We start from the raw sequence: 20,485 nt of genomic DNA on the forward strand, positions 1-20,485 counted from the left end.
ATAAAAGCATTCCCCCTACCGTTGTTGGCTCTCTCCCTCCATGTGCCTTGCCTCCTGGCCTGCCCGCCAGTGTTATCTTCGGGCCGGTCCACAGTGCGATCAATGCGGCGTCTTTGGGCCGGCTCCCTGAGTGCTGCATTGCACAAAGCTGTGGGCAGTGCATCCCGCGCCTCATCTGGAAGCCTTCCCTCTGATGTTGCGACGTCAGAGAGAAGGCTTCCGGTTCAGGCGCAGGCCGTGTGTAGGAGCCTTTTCCCATGGCTTTGTGCACTGCAGCACTCAGGGAGCCGGCCCAAAGACGCCGCGTTGATCGCACCGTAGACCGGCGGCTGAAGAACACTGTCTTGGGCCTGATGGACATGCCGGCCCTGCGGACTAACACCGGTCCATGGACCGGCGGTTGAAGAACACTGCCTGACCATCGGAAATATGTGTTTTCTGATGGTCTTAGGCGACCCCTGTGAAAAGGTCATTCGACCCCCAAAGGAGTCGCGACCCACAGGTTGAGAACCGCTGTCCTAGCCCCTATAAAATTGTCCTCTCTATTGCTATCACATGCTTGCTTTGATGAGCTGCTATTTCAGGAAAAGTGTATTAGCAAAAGGTACAGAGAAGGGTGATGAAAATGATCCAGGGGATGGGATGACCCCTATAAGGAAAGGCTAAGGTGGTTGGGACTCTTCAGCTTGGAGAAGAGACGGTTCATAGGAGATTTGATGGAGATCTTTCAAATACCGAATAGAGCAAAATCACTCGTTTACACTTTACAAAATATAAGGACTAGTGGGCATTTCGTTTTTTGTTACCGTCCTTTGAATCGTCTCAAGTCTTTTGATGTCCTTAGCCAGATACAGTGGTGAGGAAGTGTGAGTGGGTAGGGGTATGGCGTGGTGATGGGGGCCACTACCACCCCTTGCTACGCCACTGGCAACGTATAACTTAGGTGCAGGTTTTAGGCCTAGTTTGAGCTGGCCTAAATGGGGGTGTCTAAACTGTGTACACATCACGCATATTCTATAAAAATGTGTACTGTACAGCTTTTAGGAACATACCACAATCTGTCCATAGCCACGCCTCCTTTTCAAATTCACGCACTGCGACTGGTACGTACTTTTTACAGAATCGCACTTCAGAATGTGTGTATAACTTTTAATTAGTCCCAATTAGCATCAATTACGAGGTACTAATTACCAAAGGCACTGATTAGGCCAATTATTCAATTAAGTTGTGCGTGGTCATCAGATACTCATACAACTTTCAGCTACTATTTATAGAATTTGGTGGGGAAAAAGATTAAGAAGAGGATTAAGCACTATAAAGACGCTAGAGCAGGACTGCCCAAGTCTGGTCCTCGAGATCTACTGGCAGGCCAGGTTTTCAGGATATCCACAATGCATATGCATGAGAGAGATTTGCCTGCACTGCCTTCTTGGTATGCAAATCTCTCTCTCATGCATATGCATTGTGGATATCCTGAAAACCTGGCCTGTCAGTAGATCTCGAGGACTGGACTTGGGCAGCCCTGCGCTAGAGCAAGCATGGTCCCTTTTTAAGGACACAGTCACCGAGGCACAAAATCCATATATACCGCGTATCAACAAGGGATCCAAGAGGAAAAAGAACAAGGAACCGGCATGGCTCACTGTAGCGGTGAAGGAAGCGATCAGAGACAAGAAGACTTCGTTTAAGGAATGGAAAAGGTATAAAACAGACAAAATTGGAAAAAGCACAAACAATATCAAAGCAGGTGCCACAAGGCGGTAAGAAGGGCCAAAAGAGAATATGAGGAAAAAATAGCCAAGGAGGCGAAAAACTTCAAGCTATTCTTTTGATATATTAAGGAGAAACGACCCGCGAAGGAAGCGGTTGGGTCATTGGATGACCATGGGATAAAAAGAGTGCTAAAGGAGGACAAAGCCATCACCAACAAACTGAACACATTTTTTGCGTCTGTATTTACCGAAGAGGCTATGCACATCATACCGGAAGCCGATAGGCTATACGCAGGAAATGAGGACGGGAAACTGACAGGGTTGACGGTCAGTCTAGAAAAGGTATGCAGGCAGATTGATAGGTTTAAAAACAATAAATCCCCAGGACCGGATGGCATCCATCCGAGGGTAATCAAGGGACTGAAAGGGGCTATAGCTGAACTGCTTCAACTAATAGCCAATCTGTCGATCAAATCGGGAAGGATTCCGGATGACTAGAAAGTGGAAAATGTTACGCCGATCTTCAAGAAAGGTTCGAGGGGAGATCCAGGAAACTACAGACCGGCGAGTCTGACCTCGGTACCGGGAAAGATGGTAGAGGCGCTGATAAAGGACCGCATCATTGATCACCTTGACGGACACAATCTGATGAGGACCAGCCAGCACGGCTTCAGCAAAGGAAGATCTTGCTTGACAAACTTATTGCACTTCTTCGAGGGAGTAAACAAGCAGATAGACAAGGGTGACCTGGTCGACATTGTACATCTGGATTTTCATAAGGTGTTAGACAAGGTCCCGCATGAACGACTACTTTGAAAAATTGTGAGCCATGGAATCGAGGGTGAAATACTCATGTGGATTAAAACTGGTTGGCAAATAAGAACAGAGTGGGAGTAAATGGACAATACTCGGACTGAAAAAGCGCCACGAGTGGAGTGCCGCAGGGTTCGGTGCTTGGACCCGTGCCCTTCAACATATTTATAAACGACATGGAAATTGGTACAACGAGCAAAGTGATTAAATTTGCAGACGATACAAAGTTATTCAGAGTAGTAATGACACAGAAGGATTGCGAAGACCTACGACGTGACAAACACGCTCGAGAAATGGGCCGCGACATGGCAAATGAAGTTTAACGTGTATAAGTGTAAGGTGATGCATGTCGGTAACCAAAATTTTATACATTAATACAGGATGTCCGGTGCGGTACGTGGAGATACCCCCCCAGGAAAGAGACTTGGGAGTACTGGTAGACAAATCAATGAAGTCGCTGAGCAATGTGCAGCGGTAGCGAAAAGGGCAAACAGAATGCTAGGAATGATTAAGAAGGAGATCACAAACAGATCGGAGAAGGTTATCATGCTGCTGTAACGGGCCATGGTAGGCCCCCAATTGGAATACTGCATCCAACACTGGTCGCCGTACATGAAGAAGGACAAGGTAATACTCGAAAGGGCCCAGAGAAGAGCGATTAAAATGTTTAAGAGGCTGGAGGAGTTACTGTACAGTGAGAGATTAGAGAAACTGGGCCTCTTCTCCCTTGAAAAGAGGAGACAGAGGGGACATGATTGAAACATTCAAGATAATGAAGGGAATAGACTTAGTAGATAAAGACAGGTTCACCCTCTCCAACGTAGAGAGAACGAGAGGGCACTCTCTAAAGTTAAAAGGGGATAGATTCCGTACAAAAGTAAGGAAGTTCTTCTTCACCCAGAGAGTGGTAGCAAACTGGAACTCTCTTACGCTGGCTGTTATAGGGGAAAACACCCTCCAGGGATTCAATAGGGGAAACACCCTCCAGGGATTCAAGACAAATTTAGACAAGTTCCTGCTGAACCAGAACGTGCACAGGTAAGGCTAGACTCAGGGCGCTGGTCTTTGACCTGGGGGCTGCTGCATGAACGGAGTGCTGGGTTCGATGGACCACTGGTTTGACTCAGCAGCAGCAATTCTTATGTTCTTATGTCTTTACTGTAAAATTGTTGGCAAGCTCAAAGCAATATAGTAATGTGACGCCACTTCTTAAAGCTGAATATTGGCTTTCCATTGTGTATTGTTTATTTTTTAAACTTGCTATACCACCTTTCCAAAGGTCAAAGAAGTTTACAGACTAAATTCAAGAGACAATAAAGAAACTCCATTTACAAATCAAAGGATGGCAAACATTCGAGCTGGGCAAAACAAAAAAAAAAAAATTTAAAACATTAATTTGATTTATACAATTATACAGAGGCAACAACAAAGTTAATAACAAGATCCGAGAATCCGCCATCAATTGGGCAAGCCGTAGACTCATTTTTTTTTTTTAAAGTGTCTTCGTTGTTGTTTTAAAACACAGGAAATTAAATTAATCCTCTAACTGACTCCCCCCTTTTACAAAATCTTAGCATCGGTAATAGCTCCGACGCTCATAGGAGTTCTATGAGTGTTGGAGCTGTTTCACCGCGGCTGGCACTAAAAACCATGCTATGGTTTTGTAAAAAAGGAGGGGGGTGAATGTGGTAGATCATTCCACAAACTGGGGCATTAAAGAAAAAAAGCCAAAATTCTGATCGATTTGTGATATTCTTTGGAAGTGGGGTGGGGGGAGAACCACATTTCTGATCGATTTGTGATATTCTTTGGAAGTTGGGGGGGGGGGGGTGAGGTGTGCAGAATCAACTGATGCATATCTATAGAGTGGAGTGACCTGGTTGGGGTATAAGCAAAAATTAAACGAGAGAGATTATGAAAGGGATGCCTGAATGAACAATTTGAAGTGAACATATTGAGAGACTGGAAGCCAGTGAAGTGATTTCAGGAATGGGGTACAGTGATCAAACCAACAAGATCCACAGAGGAACCTTACAGCTGCATTGTAAGCAATTTAATTCTGCCCGAGATAGACTCGCATACACAACATTGCAATAATTGAAATGTGAGATGACAAAGGCATGAACAAGCGATTTTAAGGCAAAAATATCTAAAAAGATGTTTCATAGGCCATCGTCGACGTAGTGCAAGGAAACCAGATTTGAGAACCCACGATACTTGTTCATGCAAAGTTCTATCGAGGATAAACCCAAGGTATTTAAAGGATTTACAAAATCAAAGACTGAGGAAATCAAATAGAATTGAACAGCAGAAAGAGGATGAAACAGCTCTTAAACTAACAGGCTGTAGTCGTCTCATGATTCAGAACTAGCTTAAACTAGACCACCGTAGCTTGAGTACATGGCTGTAGCTTTGAAAAATCAAGAGCGAGATGCTGGGTATACTAGAAGTATATCGTCTACATCAACCACCATATAACTTAAAAAATTTGTTTATAAGGTTTATTGTACAGGTGTTTCACTCTGTTCATCTAGATTAATTATTAATTTCTTATTCATCACTTTGTGATCTTGGGTTAGACACAGTTCAAAAGGAAGATTTTGAGCGCTATTCCACTGTTGCTTTGCCAGGCAGATTCATTGGAACAACTTTGAGACAATTAAAACATCATTTAAATTTAATGATTATTTTATTATATTATTATACATTTATTGCATTTCTTCAATAAAAAGTTATATATAAAATAATGGGGGGAAGAGGAGGGGGGAAGGTAAAAGGGGGAATATATTGATAGCTGTAATAGGTAATTTAAAAATTTATTATGACGTGATGAAATGTTAATATGGTAAACTTATTATATAATGATTATTTTATTGTATTATATTATTGTATATTTATTGGATTTCTTCAATAAAATGTTAAAGTAAAAAAAATATATATCTTTCTTACTGTATATTGTGAAGCCTATGGCAATTGACCTTATTCTGATGGATAGGCATTGGACTTTGAGTCTTTTATACTGGCTCTGGGGCCCAGCCTGGCTATAACTGGACATGTGCTTGGGAGGGAGGTTTCAGTACTTTGAGTGCCAGCGTAATAAAGGAACACTGCAACCTCTGTGTCAGACAGTTAAGCACAGAACACCTTTGCCTTGCAGTTCACAGGTTCCCAGCGGCGTCCGGAGAGGTGGCGCCCCCTTCCACCGCCCTTTTCTCCCCCACCCCTTTCTCCTTACCACCCTGGCGTGCACGCCCCCTTCCCTTTAAATTTTCCAGGCCAGAGCAACAGTACGCACTTGCTGCCCGCGTCGTGCCAGCTATCCCTCCGACATCACTTCCTAGGCGAAGGGCCCGGTCAGAGAGAGGCGACGCTGACGCGGGCAGCAAGTTCGGAATGCTGCTTGCACAGGAAAAATTAAAGGAGGTACAAGGGAAGGAGGGGCAGAGAAAAGGACGGTTGCCTGTGCCCTTTACAAAGACCACCCCCCTCCCTTGCTGCGTCAGTGCAGGTCCCCTCCCTGAAGCGATTGCTTAGGAATTACTAACACCTGGCGTACTAAAAGTCACTCATCTTGAACTACTAGGAATAGGGGGATGGGATTTGATATACCACCTTTCTGTAATTACAATCAAAGTGGTTTACATATTATATATAGGTGCTTCTTTTCTACCATGGGGCAGTGCAGGGTTAAGCGACTTGATCAGAGTCACAAGGAACTGCTGGGAATTGAACCCAGTTCTTAGGTTCTCAGGTAAGTTTCAAGTTTATTTTTATTCGATATACTGCCAATCAAAATATCTAAGCGGTTTACACACAAGGTTAAAATAAGAATATGATAAGGGTGGGAGGAGAGGACAAAGACAATTGCGAACAGCGAAGACGGTCACATGACGCATAAGGGGGTGGCAGGATAAAGATACATTCCTGTCATCAGAAAGAAAGAACAAAAGAGGGAGGGTAAAATAGTTGATTGCTGTACAATTGTCAGATTGAGGCATCTGAACATGAATGTTTTAATTTCAGATTTAGGGTGTGCGCTAATTTGCCGGCCCGTGCTAGCCGCTACCGCCTCCTCTTGAGCAGGCAGTAGTTTTTCGGCTAGCGTGGGGGGGTTTACGCGTGCTAAAAAGTTGCGTGTGATAAAGCCGCTTCGTAAAAGGAGCCCTCAAATTTGCCTGCTCAAGATAATGGGGCGGAGCATTCCATAAAGGAGGGGCTATAACCGAAAAAATGGTTTTACGCAAGGTATCGAACGATTTGACGGAGGGAAGAGATCAAAACCACTAGGCCACGCCTCCACTCCATAGTGACAGAGGAGTGAACAAAAGCCAACTAATTAATAAAATTTGTGTCACTGCTTCCGCAGTTAGCTACATGGAGCTGCAGCATCGAGACTGGATGTGCCGACATCAAACGCCACCTATCACAGACAGAATCAGAAATCAAAATCAAACGCCTTACAGAAAAACCTGAAACGAGCCCAATTGTTAAAAACAAGCCTTCACAAAGGCCCGGATTTTCTAAACGGCGCCGATATTGGCGGCCGCCTAAAAAGCGATGGCTGATCACGCTATCGATCATGTGTCAGTGCCTACATTTCTGGCACCTATCTTTGCCGGGAATCGCACCCAGGTAACGCTTTACGGAACCTGCCACCACTTCCGGAGTTAGCCACGCCTGTAGTGGCGTTAAGGCGTCAGAGTAGGTGCCTCTGGAGGTGCGATTCTGGCGGTTTTTGTTGAGGTGCCAGCAAGCTCTTTAAATTTGCCGTTAATTGCCATTTCAAACAGCATTTCCTAATTTAACTTAGGTGCCAGTAGGGCTTCTACCAGCGCCTAAGTAAAGGCGCAATTTATAGAATTTTCCTCAATATCATAAACACCTATTTTGAGGGATCTCAGAACATACCATGATTGGTACAGATTTCACATTCTTTAAGGCTTACAAATGCTGGTATCTGGCCAGACTTCAGTAGTTTATACATTGCTATGTAATCCGTTAACCCAAATTCCTCTGATAATATTTAGTTGGATATGAAAAGAAAGGCCTTTCCTGCCCTCCAGAACATCCCAGTTAGCTGATTCTAAGTAACAGAGTCTAATGAACTAAACATTTTACATGTCTATGCTGTGATCCACCCTTCTTTAGTCTCTACTCAAAGACCAATTCAATATTCCCCCCTAAAAAGTGATTTTGAGAAACAGGCCATCTCCGGAGAGATAGAAGCTCCATTCCAATTTTATTGACTCGTATTATGGGAGGGTGAGATGGGGCAGATGCTGTTCACAATGGCTCTATGCCAGCTCAGACCTGGCGCTAGGTTTCTGTCATTGAACCCCTGTGGTAGACATCAACACACAAGGTAGCTGACAGGCCTTTATTTATTTATTCAGTTTTCTCTACTGTTCTCCCCAAAGAGCTCAGAATGGTTTACATGAATTTATCCAGGTACTTGAACATTTTTCCTTGTCTGTCCCAGTGGGCTCAAAATCTATCTAATGTACCTGGAGTAATGGTGGATTAAGTGACTTTCCCAGGGTCACAAGGAGCAGCGTGGATTTGAAACCATAACTTCAGGGTGCTGAGGCTGTAGCTTTAACCAATACGCCACTCTAGAAATCAAAATGTAGTAGAAGTGAGCTAAGTATAAGACAATCAAGCCATTGTGACATCACTGATGAGGTTGTCTCTTAGGCATTGGTGGAATGAGGCATTATGATGTCACAATAACAGCTCTGGTTATCAGAGGCTGAAACTTTTCACACTATTTATTCATTCAGTTTTCTATACTGTTCTCCCCAAGGAGCTCAGAATGGTTTACATGAATTTATTCAGGTACTCAAGCATTTTTCCCTGTCTATCCCGGCGGGATACAATCTATTTAACGTACCTGGGGGGGATTAAGTGACCTGCGTGGGTTTGAACCTACAACTTCAGGGTACCGAGGCTGTAGCTTTAACTACTGCGCTACTCTAGAAATCATAATGTAACAAAAGCAATCCAAGCATAGGACAGTCAATCAAGTCATTATGACATCACTGATGAAATTGGCTCTTAGGCATTGGTGGAGTGAGGCATGATGTCACAATACAGCTCTGGTTATCAGAGGCTGAAACTTTTCACATTCAATTTTCTATACTGTTCTCCCAGGGGAGCTCAAAAAACAGTTTACATGAATTTATTCAGGTACTCAAGCATTTTTCTCTGTCTATCCCGAGAACACATTCAAAATGTGATGTGTGCTGATGTCTGCCACATATGGAAACCTTAGTGCCATGCATGCAGCAGCCTTTGATATGCAGGTAACTACGCTCTGCCAGCCCCTGGCAATTTTCTACATTGGCCCCTTAGAGAGTTTCTTAAAAATGTTGCTTTGCCTGAAACAAACATTCTCCCAGCGCAGCTGCACAAGGTCTTAAAGTGAGACAAGGGAAGTTGATTAATCTTCTCAATTCTGATTTTAAGCTGGGAGATCTCAGGAAATCCAGCTGTCCAGTAAATCTGAAAATCAAGCTGGGCAGGGGAAGCTGCTCCTTGCTGATAAAGGCCACAGCCTCTCCGCCACACCAACTGCGTGAACATCCTAATGAAAAGGAAATGGGTCATTGTGTGCCCCGTAGTAGCTATATTTTCTTTGGAGGCTCGGTTAATTGCTGGGTGAGAATAGCATGGCTTACATGGCTGGCCAGGCAACTAACCCTTATCCTTAGTCCTGGGAAGCACAAATCAATCTGGCATTGCACAGCCAACACAAGCAGAAGCGGACAACATCAGCGGCCCTGTGGAAAATATTCTAACACAAGTCAATAGCATCTAGGCTTCCTTTTGCTGGTCCCCTTGTACCAATAAAAGCTAGTTTCATGGCTGGGGGAGCTTCTGTCATGGACAGTACTATGGCACACCTCCGCATCTCTACCTTAGAATCAAAGAGGCGAGTTGACCCTGCTCTGCAGAGTCCTAGATTCTAAGCGATACTCATTTTCACCACGAGATTGTCTCGGAGCTTCAGGCCATCTAAAGTGGCTTAGTATTACTGTTGCAGAGAAGATGGAAGCTGGCTAGTAGTTGCGAGTGTGGCATACCGCAGTTGAAATCCACAGGTAGGGCTACCAGACCTCCAGAGACATGTCCAAGAGTCAGTCTAGTCTGGGTTTTGAAAAGCTTCCCGTCAAAGTGAAATTAGACGATTACAAATTATACAAAATACTTCCATTAAGCTTATTACAAAAACAAAGAAATTCGATCATGTAACACCACTTCTTGGCTTCCGGTATCTCATAGAATAACTTATAAGTTATGCTTACTTACTTTCAAATCCTTACTCTTTAAAACTCCTGCATTTATTTTCAAATTATTAATTCCTTACTCCTCAAATAGAATATTACGGTCAAACGAACAACATCTATTGACAATTCCTTCTCTCAAGATCATCAATACTAGACGACAATTTATTTTTTCCGTTACGGCTCCTCAAGTCTGGAACTCTCTTCCTATCTATTTGAGAGAACACAACCTCGATAAATTTAAGACTAATTTAAAAACCTTTCTTTTTAAAGATGCTTTTGAGTGATAGTTTTCCTTCTTGGATTTATTAATTGTGTTGATTTTGATTATGAAATTTTACATCCCCTACCTTGTGTTTTTTTCCCTAACTATTCTATTTATAATATTTTGTAGTTCAATTCCCTTTTTTCCCCTTTTTCTTGTCTGTGAAGTTTGTTAATAGTCCTGTTTGATTTTAAGTCTATGTTAAATATTGTATTACCCCTTAATATTGTAATTTTAATGTTTATTATTTCTGTTCATCGCTTTGAATTGTGATTAAGTGATTAATCAAAAACACTAATAAACTTGAAACTTGAAAATCACGTCGGGAAGGGGCATCCGCGGATGGCAACATGGTGACGTCACGTGCATGCACGTGTGTGAGCCATCATTATGTCACGTCCACACTTGCGCGGATGCCATCTGGGGGCGGGGCTGGGGCAGAATGGGGCGTGACAGACAGAATGAGGCAGAACTGGGCGGGGATGGGGGCGTGGCCATGGGGTACAGCTACCTCATCACAGATTAATACCAAATAGTCAGGTGGTCAGATTCAGTAGTAGTGAATGACACAGGACAGGGGTGGGGCCAGAGCCTGCGGAGGCGAGGACATTCTTAGAACCCGTGTCAATTTTCAAATGCTTGAGACTAGTATCAATATATAGAAACACATCTTAGACAATTGGCAACTGAATTCAATGATAGAAAACAAAACTGCAGAAGCTGCTTTTGGATTTCAATGAACTACTGTGAAATGACATCATTTGTTTCTCGTCTGCCATCTGCAACGTCCTTCCATCATGTGCCCAGTTGCTCAAGCATCTTACTGTTATTGTAACAGATTCATCCATCGTTGCCGACATAAAGGAACATTTCTTACAGTTAATAGACACTTATTTTCCTGTTCATCCACTACACAGTTTAGGTTCTCTTCTACACTCATGTCGGAAAGACAATCCAATTACCTTCCCAGATGATGTAAAAACATAGGCAACCGAATCTTTGGGAAGGTTGTTCCAAAACCAGATTGAAACGGAAGACTCTGTTTGTGATTTATAAACAGTTGTGCAGAATATTGTCCCTTTTTATACTTTAATAAAACTATAAAATCATAAGTGTTCGAGGCTTGTGAAAATGAGGACAGAAACCGCGGGGATGGAAACGGAGCCTGTGGGGATGAGGCAGGGATTGGGCCATTCTCTATTCAGTACCAAACCCGGGCCATGAGCTATTGCAGTGTCTCGTAAACTTTTTTTTAGATCCGACACACTAAATTGAGCAAATGTTTTTCGTGGCACATTATAACTGAAATTATACTTCTGTAAGTGTTCGCCAGCACCAACAGCATCTTCCATCTGCTGTTCACACCCGCCCTCGGCTACTTTCTGATGTCACTTCTTGGTCTTGTAACAACAGAAGGGAGCTGAGACCTGTGCGGAGAGGCGCCGGCGGTGACAGATTCTTGTGTACACGATACACACATCATTATTCTAGTATATATTTATTTTATGAAATCTTCTGAAGGGAATTTTTAAAAATAAATTCTGGAACCTCTTTGTGGTACACCACTGTGCCACGGCACACTTTTTGCAAGACACTGAGCTATAGCCTCCCTTGTGCAATTTGATTTGCGCTAGTAGCCATGACGACATGCTACAAATTGATAACCAACACCTAGCACCTCCGCCACATACATTCCAGAGAGAGTAAACCTGTTGTGTTTTAAGCGCTAGCTTGAGCATCCCACAAAGATATCAAGAACATAGTCAACAAGATCATGGGCAACCAGTTGGGTTTTCAGGAATTCCCCAAAGAATACGATTGAGATCTGTTTGCATGCACTGCCTCCACTGTATGGAGATCTCATGCAAATTCATTGAACCCAACCAGGTTTCAATGAATTTGCATGAGATCTCCATACAGTGCTGCCCTGGAGGATGGAGGTTGCCCACCCTGCTCTACAGGAAATATGTGCGGATGTGTTCAGAGAATCCGAGGTTGGCATGTGAAATAGCATGAGAAAGAAGCTGCCTGCATGGAGCCGAGGCAGAGTCTACAAGCTCTTGGGGCACGATTACAACTGTACCTGTATAATCCCTCCCAATATACAGCACTAAGAATAAGCTAAGCTTTGGAACTTCCTTAAGACTGAAGCATTCATAATGAACGAGCCAGAAGACCATTTCCTCAGGAAGGCTGTGAAACTCAACATGCTTAATATCCTCAATGTTTCCATAAGAATTCTATTCAAAAAGGAAGTGATGCGAGGAGGGTGGTGCGGAAGTGGGAAAAAAATGTAAAATGTTAAAGTTTAAGGAGTAAACAAGGGACTGGTATGAATAAGACACCAATAAGGACCACAATGTGTTCACGTTGATAAAGAAACTAATGGCAGATATGGCTTATCCAGACTGCCCTTCCATATCGTCTACTATCCTTAGGGATCCTCTCTGCTTGTCTCATGTTTCTTTGAATTCAGGTTTTTATTAAAATTTGCTTAACTGCTTAAAATTCAAGATGTAGTTCTTGTCTCTACCACCTCTCCAGAGAGGCTGTTCCACACCACCACCACCCGAGCAGCTGCAGTTCTCTTAGGAATGCATTGAATCATACAAATTTGACCAGGGGTGCCTCAAAGTTAGTGTACTACTGTTTAACTGCCGATCTGTGGCCCCCATGCCCTTCTTTCTTGGTTGTAATTATTGCTCTTATACAAGTTAACACTCTTCTACCCCCATACTTCTACATACATACTTAAAACAAAAAAGCAGACAGTAAAAACAGTAAACACAATTAAAATAAAGAAAACAAAAAAAAAACCCAATAGAAAACAACTTTATCTTCTAAAATAATCAAATAAATGTAAAAACTTGTTGGAAAAACAAAGTTTTAAGATGTTTTCTAAAAGATAAAAAGGAGATGAGCTGCCTTAACTCAAAGGGGAGCGAGAATTCTACATAGAACTTATAACACTGAACAACCCAAAACGTATCGGTGAAGAAGGTCTTTAAATAGTTTTCTCTGACAGTGCATTGCACAAAAATACTTACTATACCATCTTCCAGTTTAATGCTCTTGTCCATTTGTCTGATGGCAAAAGAGCACGTTTCTTTAAGGGGTCTCGAGGCATAGGGAGAGGAACGGCCACTAGGATAGAGGAGGTGACGATGCTTTTGTATTAGTGTTCAATTCGGGTGACTATACCGTCAAAAAGATATAAACAGGATGCAACTTCCTGTGGGCTGCACGTGGCAAAGGAAAGGCCCTGCCAGTCAGAGAGCAGTTTTTCAGTGCTGCCTCTGCTATGACTTGCCACAATGTTTGGAAGACCTGGGCATGGAGAGGATGGACAGATGCTGGGCCCAGGCATAGTGGGGGAGGGGGAGAACGAAGTTTTAAGTGGCTCCATTATTGTGTGCCCCTGGATAGGGTTACCAGACGTCCGGACGTCATCGCATCCATGCATGTGAGGCTCATGCCCGATGAAAGCAGCAGCGGGAGGCGGAGCTGAGGCAAGGCTACAGTGGGATTAGGGGGGGGGGGGGGAAGTCTGGATTTTCCAAACGGAAAATCTGGTAACCCTGCCCCTGGACATTTTGCCAGGTTCGCTCAATGATAAGTTATGCCCCATATATGGCATAAATGTACAGGAGATGAGTCTCTTTCAATGGGAGGGAAGCTCTGAAATAAGGCGAAGGTGAACGGGGATAGACTCAGAAGTAACCTGAGGAAATACTTGTCACAGAAAGGGTGGTAAATTCACGGAATGGCCTCCAGGTGGAGACAAAGACTGTATCTGAATTCAAGAAAGCTTGAGACAGTACTTAGGATCTCTAAGAGAATGATAGGGAGACTAGATGACGTCGATGGGCAGACCCCGCCTAATTGTTCTTTCCATATCGTTCTTTTCTCAACAATTGCAGTTCCTCCTTGTCTACCCTGATGTTTCGGTATGTCTAGTAAGTCTGATGTTATGCTTATAAATTTTTATCCCTGTATCATTTTATTTTTGTATTTCGGCTAGAAATCTTGGCGATTATATCCAATTTTAATAAAACTGGAAACGTTATCCGTCTTTATTTTCTCAGTTTCTAACTTTCTATATTTCATTTTGTCTATGCGCCGCATCTACCAGCTTTGACAAGAAGTTCGGACACAAGGGGGGCCTTGTGGTTTCCTGGGATTTGCCAAGAAAGTCAACAACATTTAAACAACAGAGTGAAGCAAAGGCAGAAGCAGGTATTAAAGAGACTGCAGTGATGCTGGCCAAAGGGTAGACACAAAGTATTAAGATGAGAGAAGAAGGTGGGACAGGAAACATACAGAGTAAAAAAATAAATAAAAAATTCATGCAGCAGGGCGGTGCGGGAGGGGGAAGAATAAATTTAACATTGCTTATTTAGCCTGTTCTGCCCCCAAACAAATCTCATGTCTCCTTCCCTAAGCTTGTGGCTGCGTCTGGAGGATGCCTGCACAGGCACAGACATCGAGGCAACAATGCCACGCGCATGTGTACGATGTCATCACGTTAACATCTGCCCATGCGCAGACAACCCTCCAGACACGGCCCCGAGGTTGGGAACTTCCAAAATCTGGACAAACTGTTGGGTTTTGGAAATCCCTCCGGACAGTCCTCTAAAAAGGAGGGCATGTCTGGGTTTTCCTGGCCGTCTGGTGCCATAGCACGATCCATCCAGTCTGCCCATTAGTTATTCTAAAGCTTCCACCTAGGGTTACCAGATTTCCTCATTAAAAAGAAAGGACACGTGGCCCTGCCCCCATTCTGCTCCCCCCCCCCCAGTCACACCCTGTTCTGAACCAGCCCTGCCCTCGCATGAACCTCCTCGCTTCTTCCCCAAGCATGGGGGCCGGGTCGGCCTCCAGGCATGCGCGGATGCGACACAATGACGCACCTCACCACCCACCCTTCTCCAGACACTTTAAATAACAAGCTTCCCACCCAGTTTTGTCAGATTTCGCTTTTGGAGAGACGGTGGTTAATGCACATCGAGTTTTGCCCACTGATTAATTAACATCAGTCCATATGTTACAATGTATCAAAATGTTCACGATACCAACAATTCTCCCCTAAACAATGAGATTCCGTTGTTCTACTGCGACTTCAAGTAAGGAAAACCATTCTATAGCAAAACAATAAAGCCCCAGCATCCCTCACTTCCTTCTGAAGGAAGTTCAAGGGCGCAAAATTCCTGCAATATTAAGGATTAATCACAACTGCACAGGCCATAACTCAAAGGTATCTCAACAGCATCTTGTCAGCCATATCCAGCTTTTTCAAGTACTAACTGTGAAATCTTGAGTGTTGAGGGAGCCTAGCGCTGGCTTGGTCAACATCGGGTGAGCTGGCAACCTAATAGGTTTTGCCCCATTGTATGTACGGAGTTGTTACTTTATACTGACAACATCAGAATTACAACTCTATACATGTGACGGGGCAAAACCTGAACTGGCTCAACCCCTTTGGTCCACCTGGGGTAAACTGGCCCTAGGCAAGCACCTCCAAACCATTTACAATGATACCTTGGAATCCGAACGCCCCAGTACTCGAACAACTTGGAATCTGAACTCTGCTTTGGAATATTTTACCTTAAAATCCAGTGCATTTACTGTTAAAATCTGAGTCTGTGGACCCAGGAACGGATTCATCCAGTTTCTATTATTTTTAATGGGAAAAACTGTCTTGGAACTCGAACACTTTGGAACTCGAACGGGGTTCTGGAACGGATTAAGTTCGGATTCCAAGGTATTACTGTATTTGGATTGGCATTTCCTTCCTAGTTTTGTTTTTATCATATTTTATTTTGTTTTTATTTTTTTAATTTCTATCCCGTTCTTTCCAAGACGGTTTACAAAAAATTACATACATAAAATATTTAAACAAATCAAAACAAAGTAGGAACAGAAACAGATTCAATTCTTACATAAGATCAATTATTCATAGAAATGCATCTACAAATAGTTGCGTTTTTTTAACATTTTCCTGAATGAGTTCCTGTCTCTACATTTTCAAATTTGACCAACAAGGCTATTTAGCTGGGCACTGGATCATACAGCAACTAGGGGGTCCTTTTATTAAGGCATGCTAAAGATTAGGCCACTTTAAATGTTAAGGCATCCATTATATTATTTGTTTATTGTATCATGTTGTCTTGCTGTCTTATTGATATAATAATAATAACTTTATTCTTCTATACCGCCACAATCTTGCGACTTCTAGGTGGTTTACAATCAAGATAGCTAGACATTCAGCGAAATACAATAAGTAGATATTCAGAGGAAATACAGAGAGCAGAGACTTTAAGAAAGCAAAAATATAGAAATACAATTTGCTTAGCAAGAGTATAAGATGTACATTTTGGTAGGTAATGTCCGACAGGACCTGTTTGGAACAAATAACAACGAAAAATTATGATAAGATGAAGATAACAGTTTATATGTATTACAGTACCGTGAAATTCAGGTGGGCTAAGGAGGGGGGGGGGTAAAGTTAGGGGGTAGGGGGGACCGTTATTGGGGAGAGAGAGAGGGGAGAGCAGGGTCAATTGTTTAGGTATTTCAGGAACAGGTATGTTTTTAGGCATTTCCTAAATTCCCCGTAGGTAGTGGGCGAAAGCAATTAATCTAGGTCTTTACCCCATAGGGCTGCTTGGTGAGAGAGAAGGTGTTCGTGGTGTTTTTTCAGTTTGCAACCTCTAACTGGAGGGGAAATGAATTTTGAGTGTGTGTATCTCTTGCGTTTGTTATTAGAAAATGAGAAGAGGTCCGTTATGTACTTGGGGGTAAGTCCATATAGTACTTTGATATAGGTGGTGTATGTGAAGGTTGTAATTTGTTATTTCTCATCTGGATTTCTTATTGTACTCCACCTAGGATATGCGGAATATACATTTTTATATTCCATATTCTTAGTATTAGGCATGCGCTAAATCAGTTAGCACGCCTTAATAAAAGGACCCCTTAATGAATAATTTTTTTAATTATTTCTTTTCTTTACATTACATTTGTGACTTTTATGCCGCCATTACCTTGCGGTTCAAGGCGGATTACATAAGAGGTTATCTGGACATTTCCAGAAGAGTTACAGAGTTGAAAGGGTTACTTCGGCGGACACCTGTACTATAAATTATTGGTGTTCTTTTCCATTTTAACTGATGTACACCACACTGATGTTGTAACAAAAACCGGTATATAAATACTAATATACAAACATATAGGGCTGTGGTAGAGTTTTTAGCGCGCTCCGTGGAGAAACTAACGCCAGCTCAATGGAAGCGTTAGCGTCTAGCGCGGGCTAAAACCGCTAGCGCAGGTTAGTAAAAGGAGCCCATAGTCAATATCACATTGAACCTCCAGAGCAGTTAATTTCCACCCCTTGGCTACAGCAGTGATGAGACACGGTTCGTCCGTGCTGTCCTGCTACTGCCATCAGTCCAGAACCTAAAGAGAAAACCATGCAGGTCAGAGAAATGCTGTGCAGATGATGGAAGCAGGGGAAGCAAAAGAAAGAGTGGCGTAAATTCAGACGAGAGGCTCCCATGCAACATTTTGCTAACTGCCCGCAACGATGGTGGATGCTGTGGGGTGAGGGACTCCCCCCTTCCCTGCCGGTCTGTAGCCACCAGATGTCAGCCCCAAGGACACAGCAAACACAGTTTTATTGCATAACTTCTTAAAATTAAGTTATCACCACCCTGTTCCCAGCACAATTTTTAAATAAACCATAAACCCCCCCAAAAACCCACTCGAGAGATGCGGAACCCCCACCGCCTTTGCTGGGCAGAAGTTCTGTGGAAACCATAGGAGTGGAATTTGCACAGCTGGGTGGAGCAGCCAGTAAGGCAGAGAGAAAAAAGCCAGCGGAAAGACTGAGCTGTCCCCTTCCTCAAAGATAAAAGAAAAACACAACTTGCAGTCAAAACCTATACGGCACATCCATTCTGCCGTCTATGCCACATGCTACCTTCCTTGTGCGTGTCCCGTGCATTCTTGAATTCAGACACAGCCCCTCCTGTCTCCACTTAAAAGCTAATTCCCACTTCCCTCACTTTTAAGGAGTGTGTGGCGCAGTGGTTGGATCTACAGCTTCAGCACCCTGGGGTTGTGGGTTCAAACCCCGCGCTGCTCCTTGTGACCCTGGGCAAGTCACTTAATCCTCCATAGCCCCAGGTACTTTAGATAGATTGTGAGCCCACCGGGACAGAGAGGGAAAATGCTTGAGTACCTGATTGTAAAAACCGCTTAGATAACCTCGATAGGCGGTATATAAAATCCTAATAAACTTAAAACTTAAACTTAATAATTATTCTTGGATCTCTCATACCGTGCTCCCTTCTTTCCCTTTTAATAATAATAATAATAATAATTTTATTCTTATATACCACCAAAGCCATGATAGTTCAAGGTAGTTTACAACAAGAACTGCTGGACAATCAGCGAACTGGTCATACTATAAAGTCATCAAATACAAGCCATAATAGTTCGAACGCAGTTTACAACAAGAGGTACTGGATAATCAACGAAGTGGTCACCATACAAAGTCATCGAATACAAGCTTACAGAATGGAAGAAGTGAACAACTATAAAATTCTTAGGTTTCTGCATTTCTACCTTGGAAATATTCTAAATCTCTATCTCACAGATTTCATACAGGTCCTATCAAAAGCTGTGGCTTCAGGAGTGTGAAAGGTCGGCTGCAACAACATCAGGAAGTGCTCCGGGCTCTACCGAAGGCTTCAAAGGCACATTCAGGTAACAACAAAAAAAAACAAACAAAAAAAAACAACACCTACCAGAAAGAAACCCAAAAGGAGCTTTGCTGAAGTCAGATTGAAATCCGTGGGGGTTTTATTTTTGGGAGAGAGAGAAAAAAAAAAAGCAAGCGCCCAGTCCTGCTGCACCTTACAGGTTAGCAAACCCCGGCCAGAATAGAAAACTTTTGCAACAACTTTAAAAAAATGTGCAAGTAGGACAAGCACAGATGGGCGACAGGCTTCCCTTGTCCTCTTTGGCTTACATACCCAGCAAGAGCAGCGCCGAGGCGAGTGAGAAGCGCAGCCCAGACCGTCTACTGCGCGCATCCATGACCGTCAGAAGCAGGAAACAGCAGCCGAAGACGAGAGCCGCTGATCGCGCCTGACTGCAGCCGGAGGCTCTATCTGTGCGGCCGCTTCCCCGAGCTCCGCCCTTCAGCGCACCTGCAGGCCGCGCCCACGCAGGCTCGACTCCTCCTCCTGCTGCCGATACGCGCCGTCTGGTGAGGGATACGCGCTTGCTGGGGAAGGAGAGAGAGAAAACTGCGCTGGTTTCCTGAGGGCGGTGTGAGAGGATGACAGACGCAGGGACATCCCCCACGGCAGTTCTCTCCCTCTTGGGGTGGAACTTTAAAAAAAAAAAAAATTATTTATTCATTTTACATCTTACAAGTGTATCATAAAATAACATTTAAACTTATACAATATCACTTGACTCTCCATCAAATTAACTTAAATTATAGTATTTAAACCCTCCCTACTAATTCACATTGGAAAAAGGCCCAAACCCTGCCTCTGGGGTGGTGTCCTATCATTGCAGACAATGGCAGTCTCAGTCAAGTAACAGCAATTAAGTATTTCTGCTGGTTTTGTTTTGGTTGTATTGTAATTTGTTTATTGTATCATGTTGTCTTGCTGTCTTATTGATATAGGTGTTGTATATGAAGGTTGTAATTTGTTATTTCTCATTTGGATGTCTTATTGTACTCCACATCGAACTGCAGGATATGCAGCATATAAATTATAGCGCTACGAGGCTGTTCACAAAAATATGGAAGAGACAGTCCCTGCTTGATAGAGTAAATGCTTTCCAGTGCTGACAGTTTTACACTGGAAAACGCTTACTCAAGTTATCGTTCCAATTCTTATATGGCTCTTCTCATATCTGGCAAAATATTCATACTGGACCCCTGAAGAAGAAGTTGTCTTCGAAACACGGACGGTGTCGGGTCCTGGTGTTTTATCTACAAAAGCCATTTCTTGGACAATGACATTTTTTTTTGCCTTCAAATAAAATTCCTGTATCTAGTTCAATCTAGTTATGACAGATAAACTGGACCAAAAAGATGCATCGCTCTATATACAGAACTCAGATGGGGAATAGTAGGACAGATATGGGTGCTTAGCAGGTGGGTTGGAATTAGGAATTGAAAGAAGTGGGCATTTAGCATGGATACTGCCAGCGATGGAGCTTGACGCACCCAGGGCAGGATTAACCAATAGGCCAAAGTAGGCACGTGCCTAGGGCCCGAAATGGTCAGGGGGGCCCGATGAAGGAGGGCATCAACATTGTTTTTTCCAAACAGCAATGGACCCCTCCAACATCGATCAGCAATGCAGGCCCCACCCCAATTGGCAACGCAG

At 43.3% G+C, this 20,485-nt stretch overlaps 1 protein-coding gene across 4 annotated transcripts in view; it reads right to left on the reverse strand.

The window, feature by feature from the left end:
- Positions 1-20,485, reverse strand: part of ESAM (endothelial cell adhesion molecule) — a 93,638-nt gene that overhangs the window by 41,576 nt on the left and 31,577 nt on the right. The window contains exon 1 of one of the 4 annotated variants that reach the window (XM_033918560.1): positions 19,109-19,258. The exons of 2 other annotated variants lie outside the window; for them this stretch is intronic. In XM_033918560.1, coding sequence (XP_033774451.1) covers positions 19,109-19,172 — 64 coding nt within the window. In that variant the 5' untranslated portion in view covers positions 19,173-19,258. Of the gene's footprint in view, positions 1-8,029; positions 8,093-19,108; positions 19,259-20,485 lie in introns of those variants that run through there. One more of the 4 variants, XM_033918562.1, reaches the window with a different exon arrangement.

Source organism: Geotrypetes seraphini, chromosome 13 (genome assembly GCF_902459505.1).
Source record: "Geotrypetes seraphini chromosome 13, aGeoSer1.1, whole genome shotgun sequence".
Classification (NCBI taxonomy): Eukaryota; Metazoa; Chordata; class Amphibia; order Gymnophiona; family Dermophiidae; genus Geotrypetes; species Geotrypetes seraphini.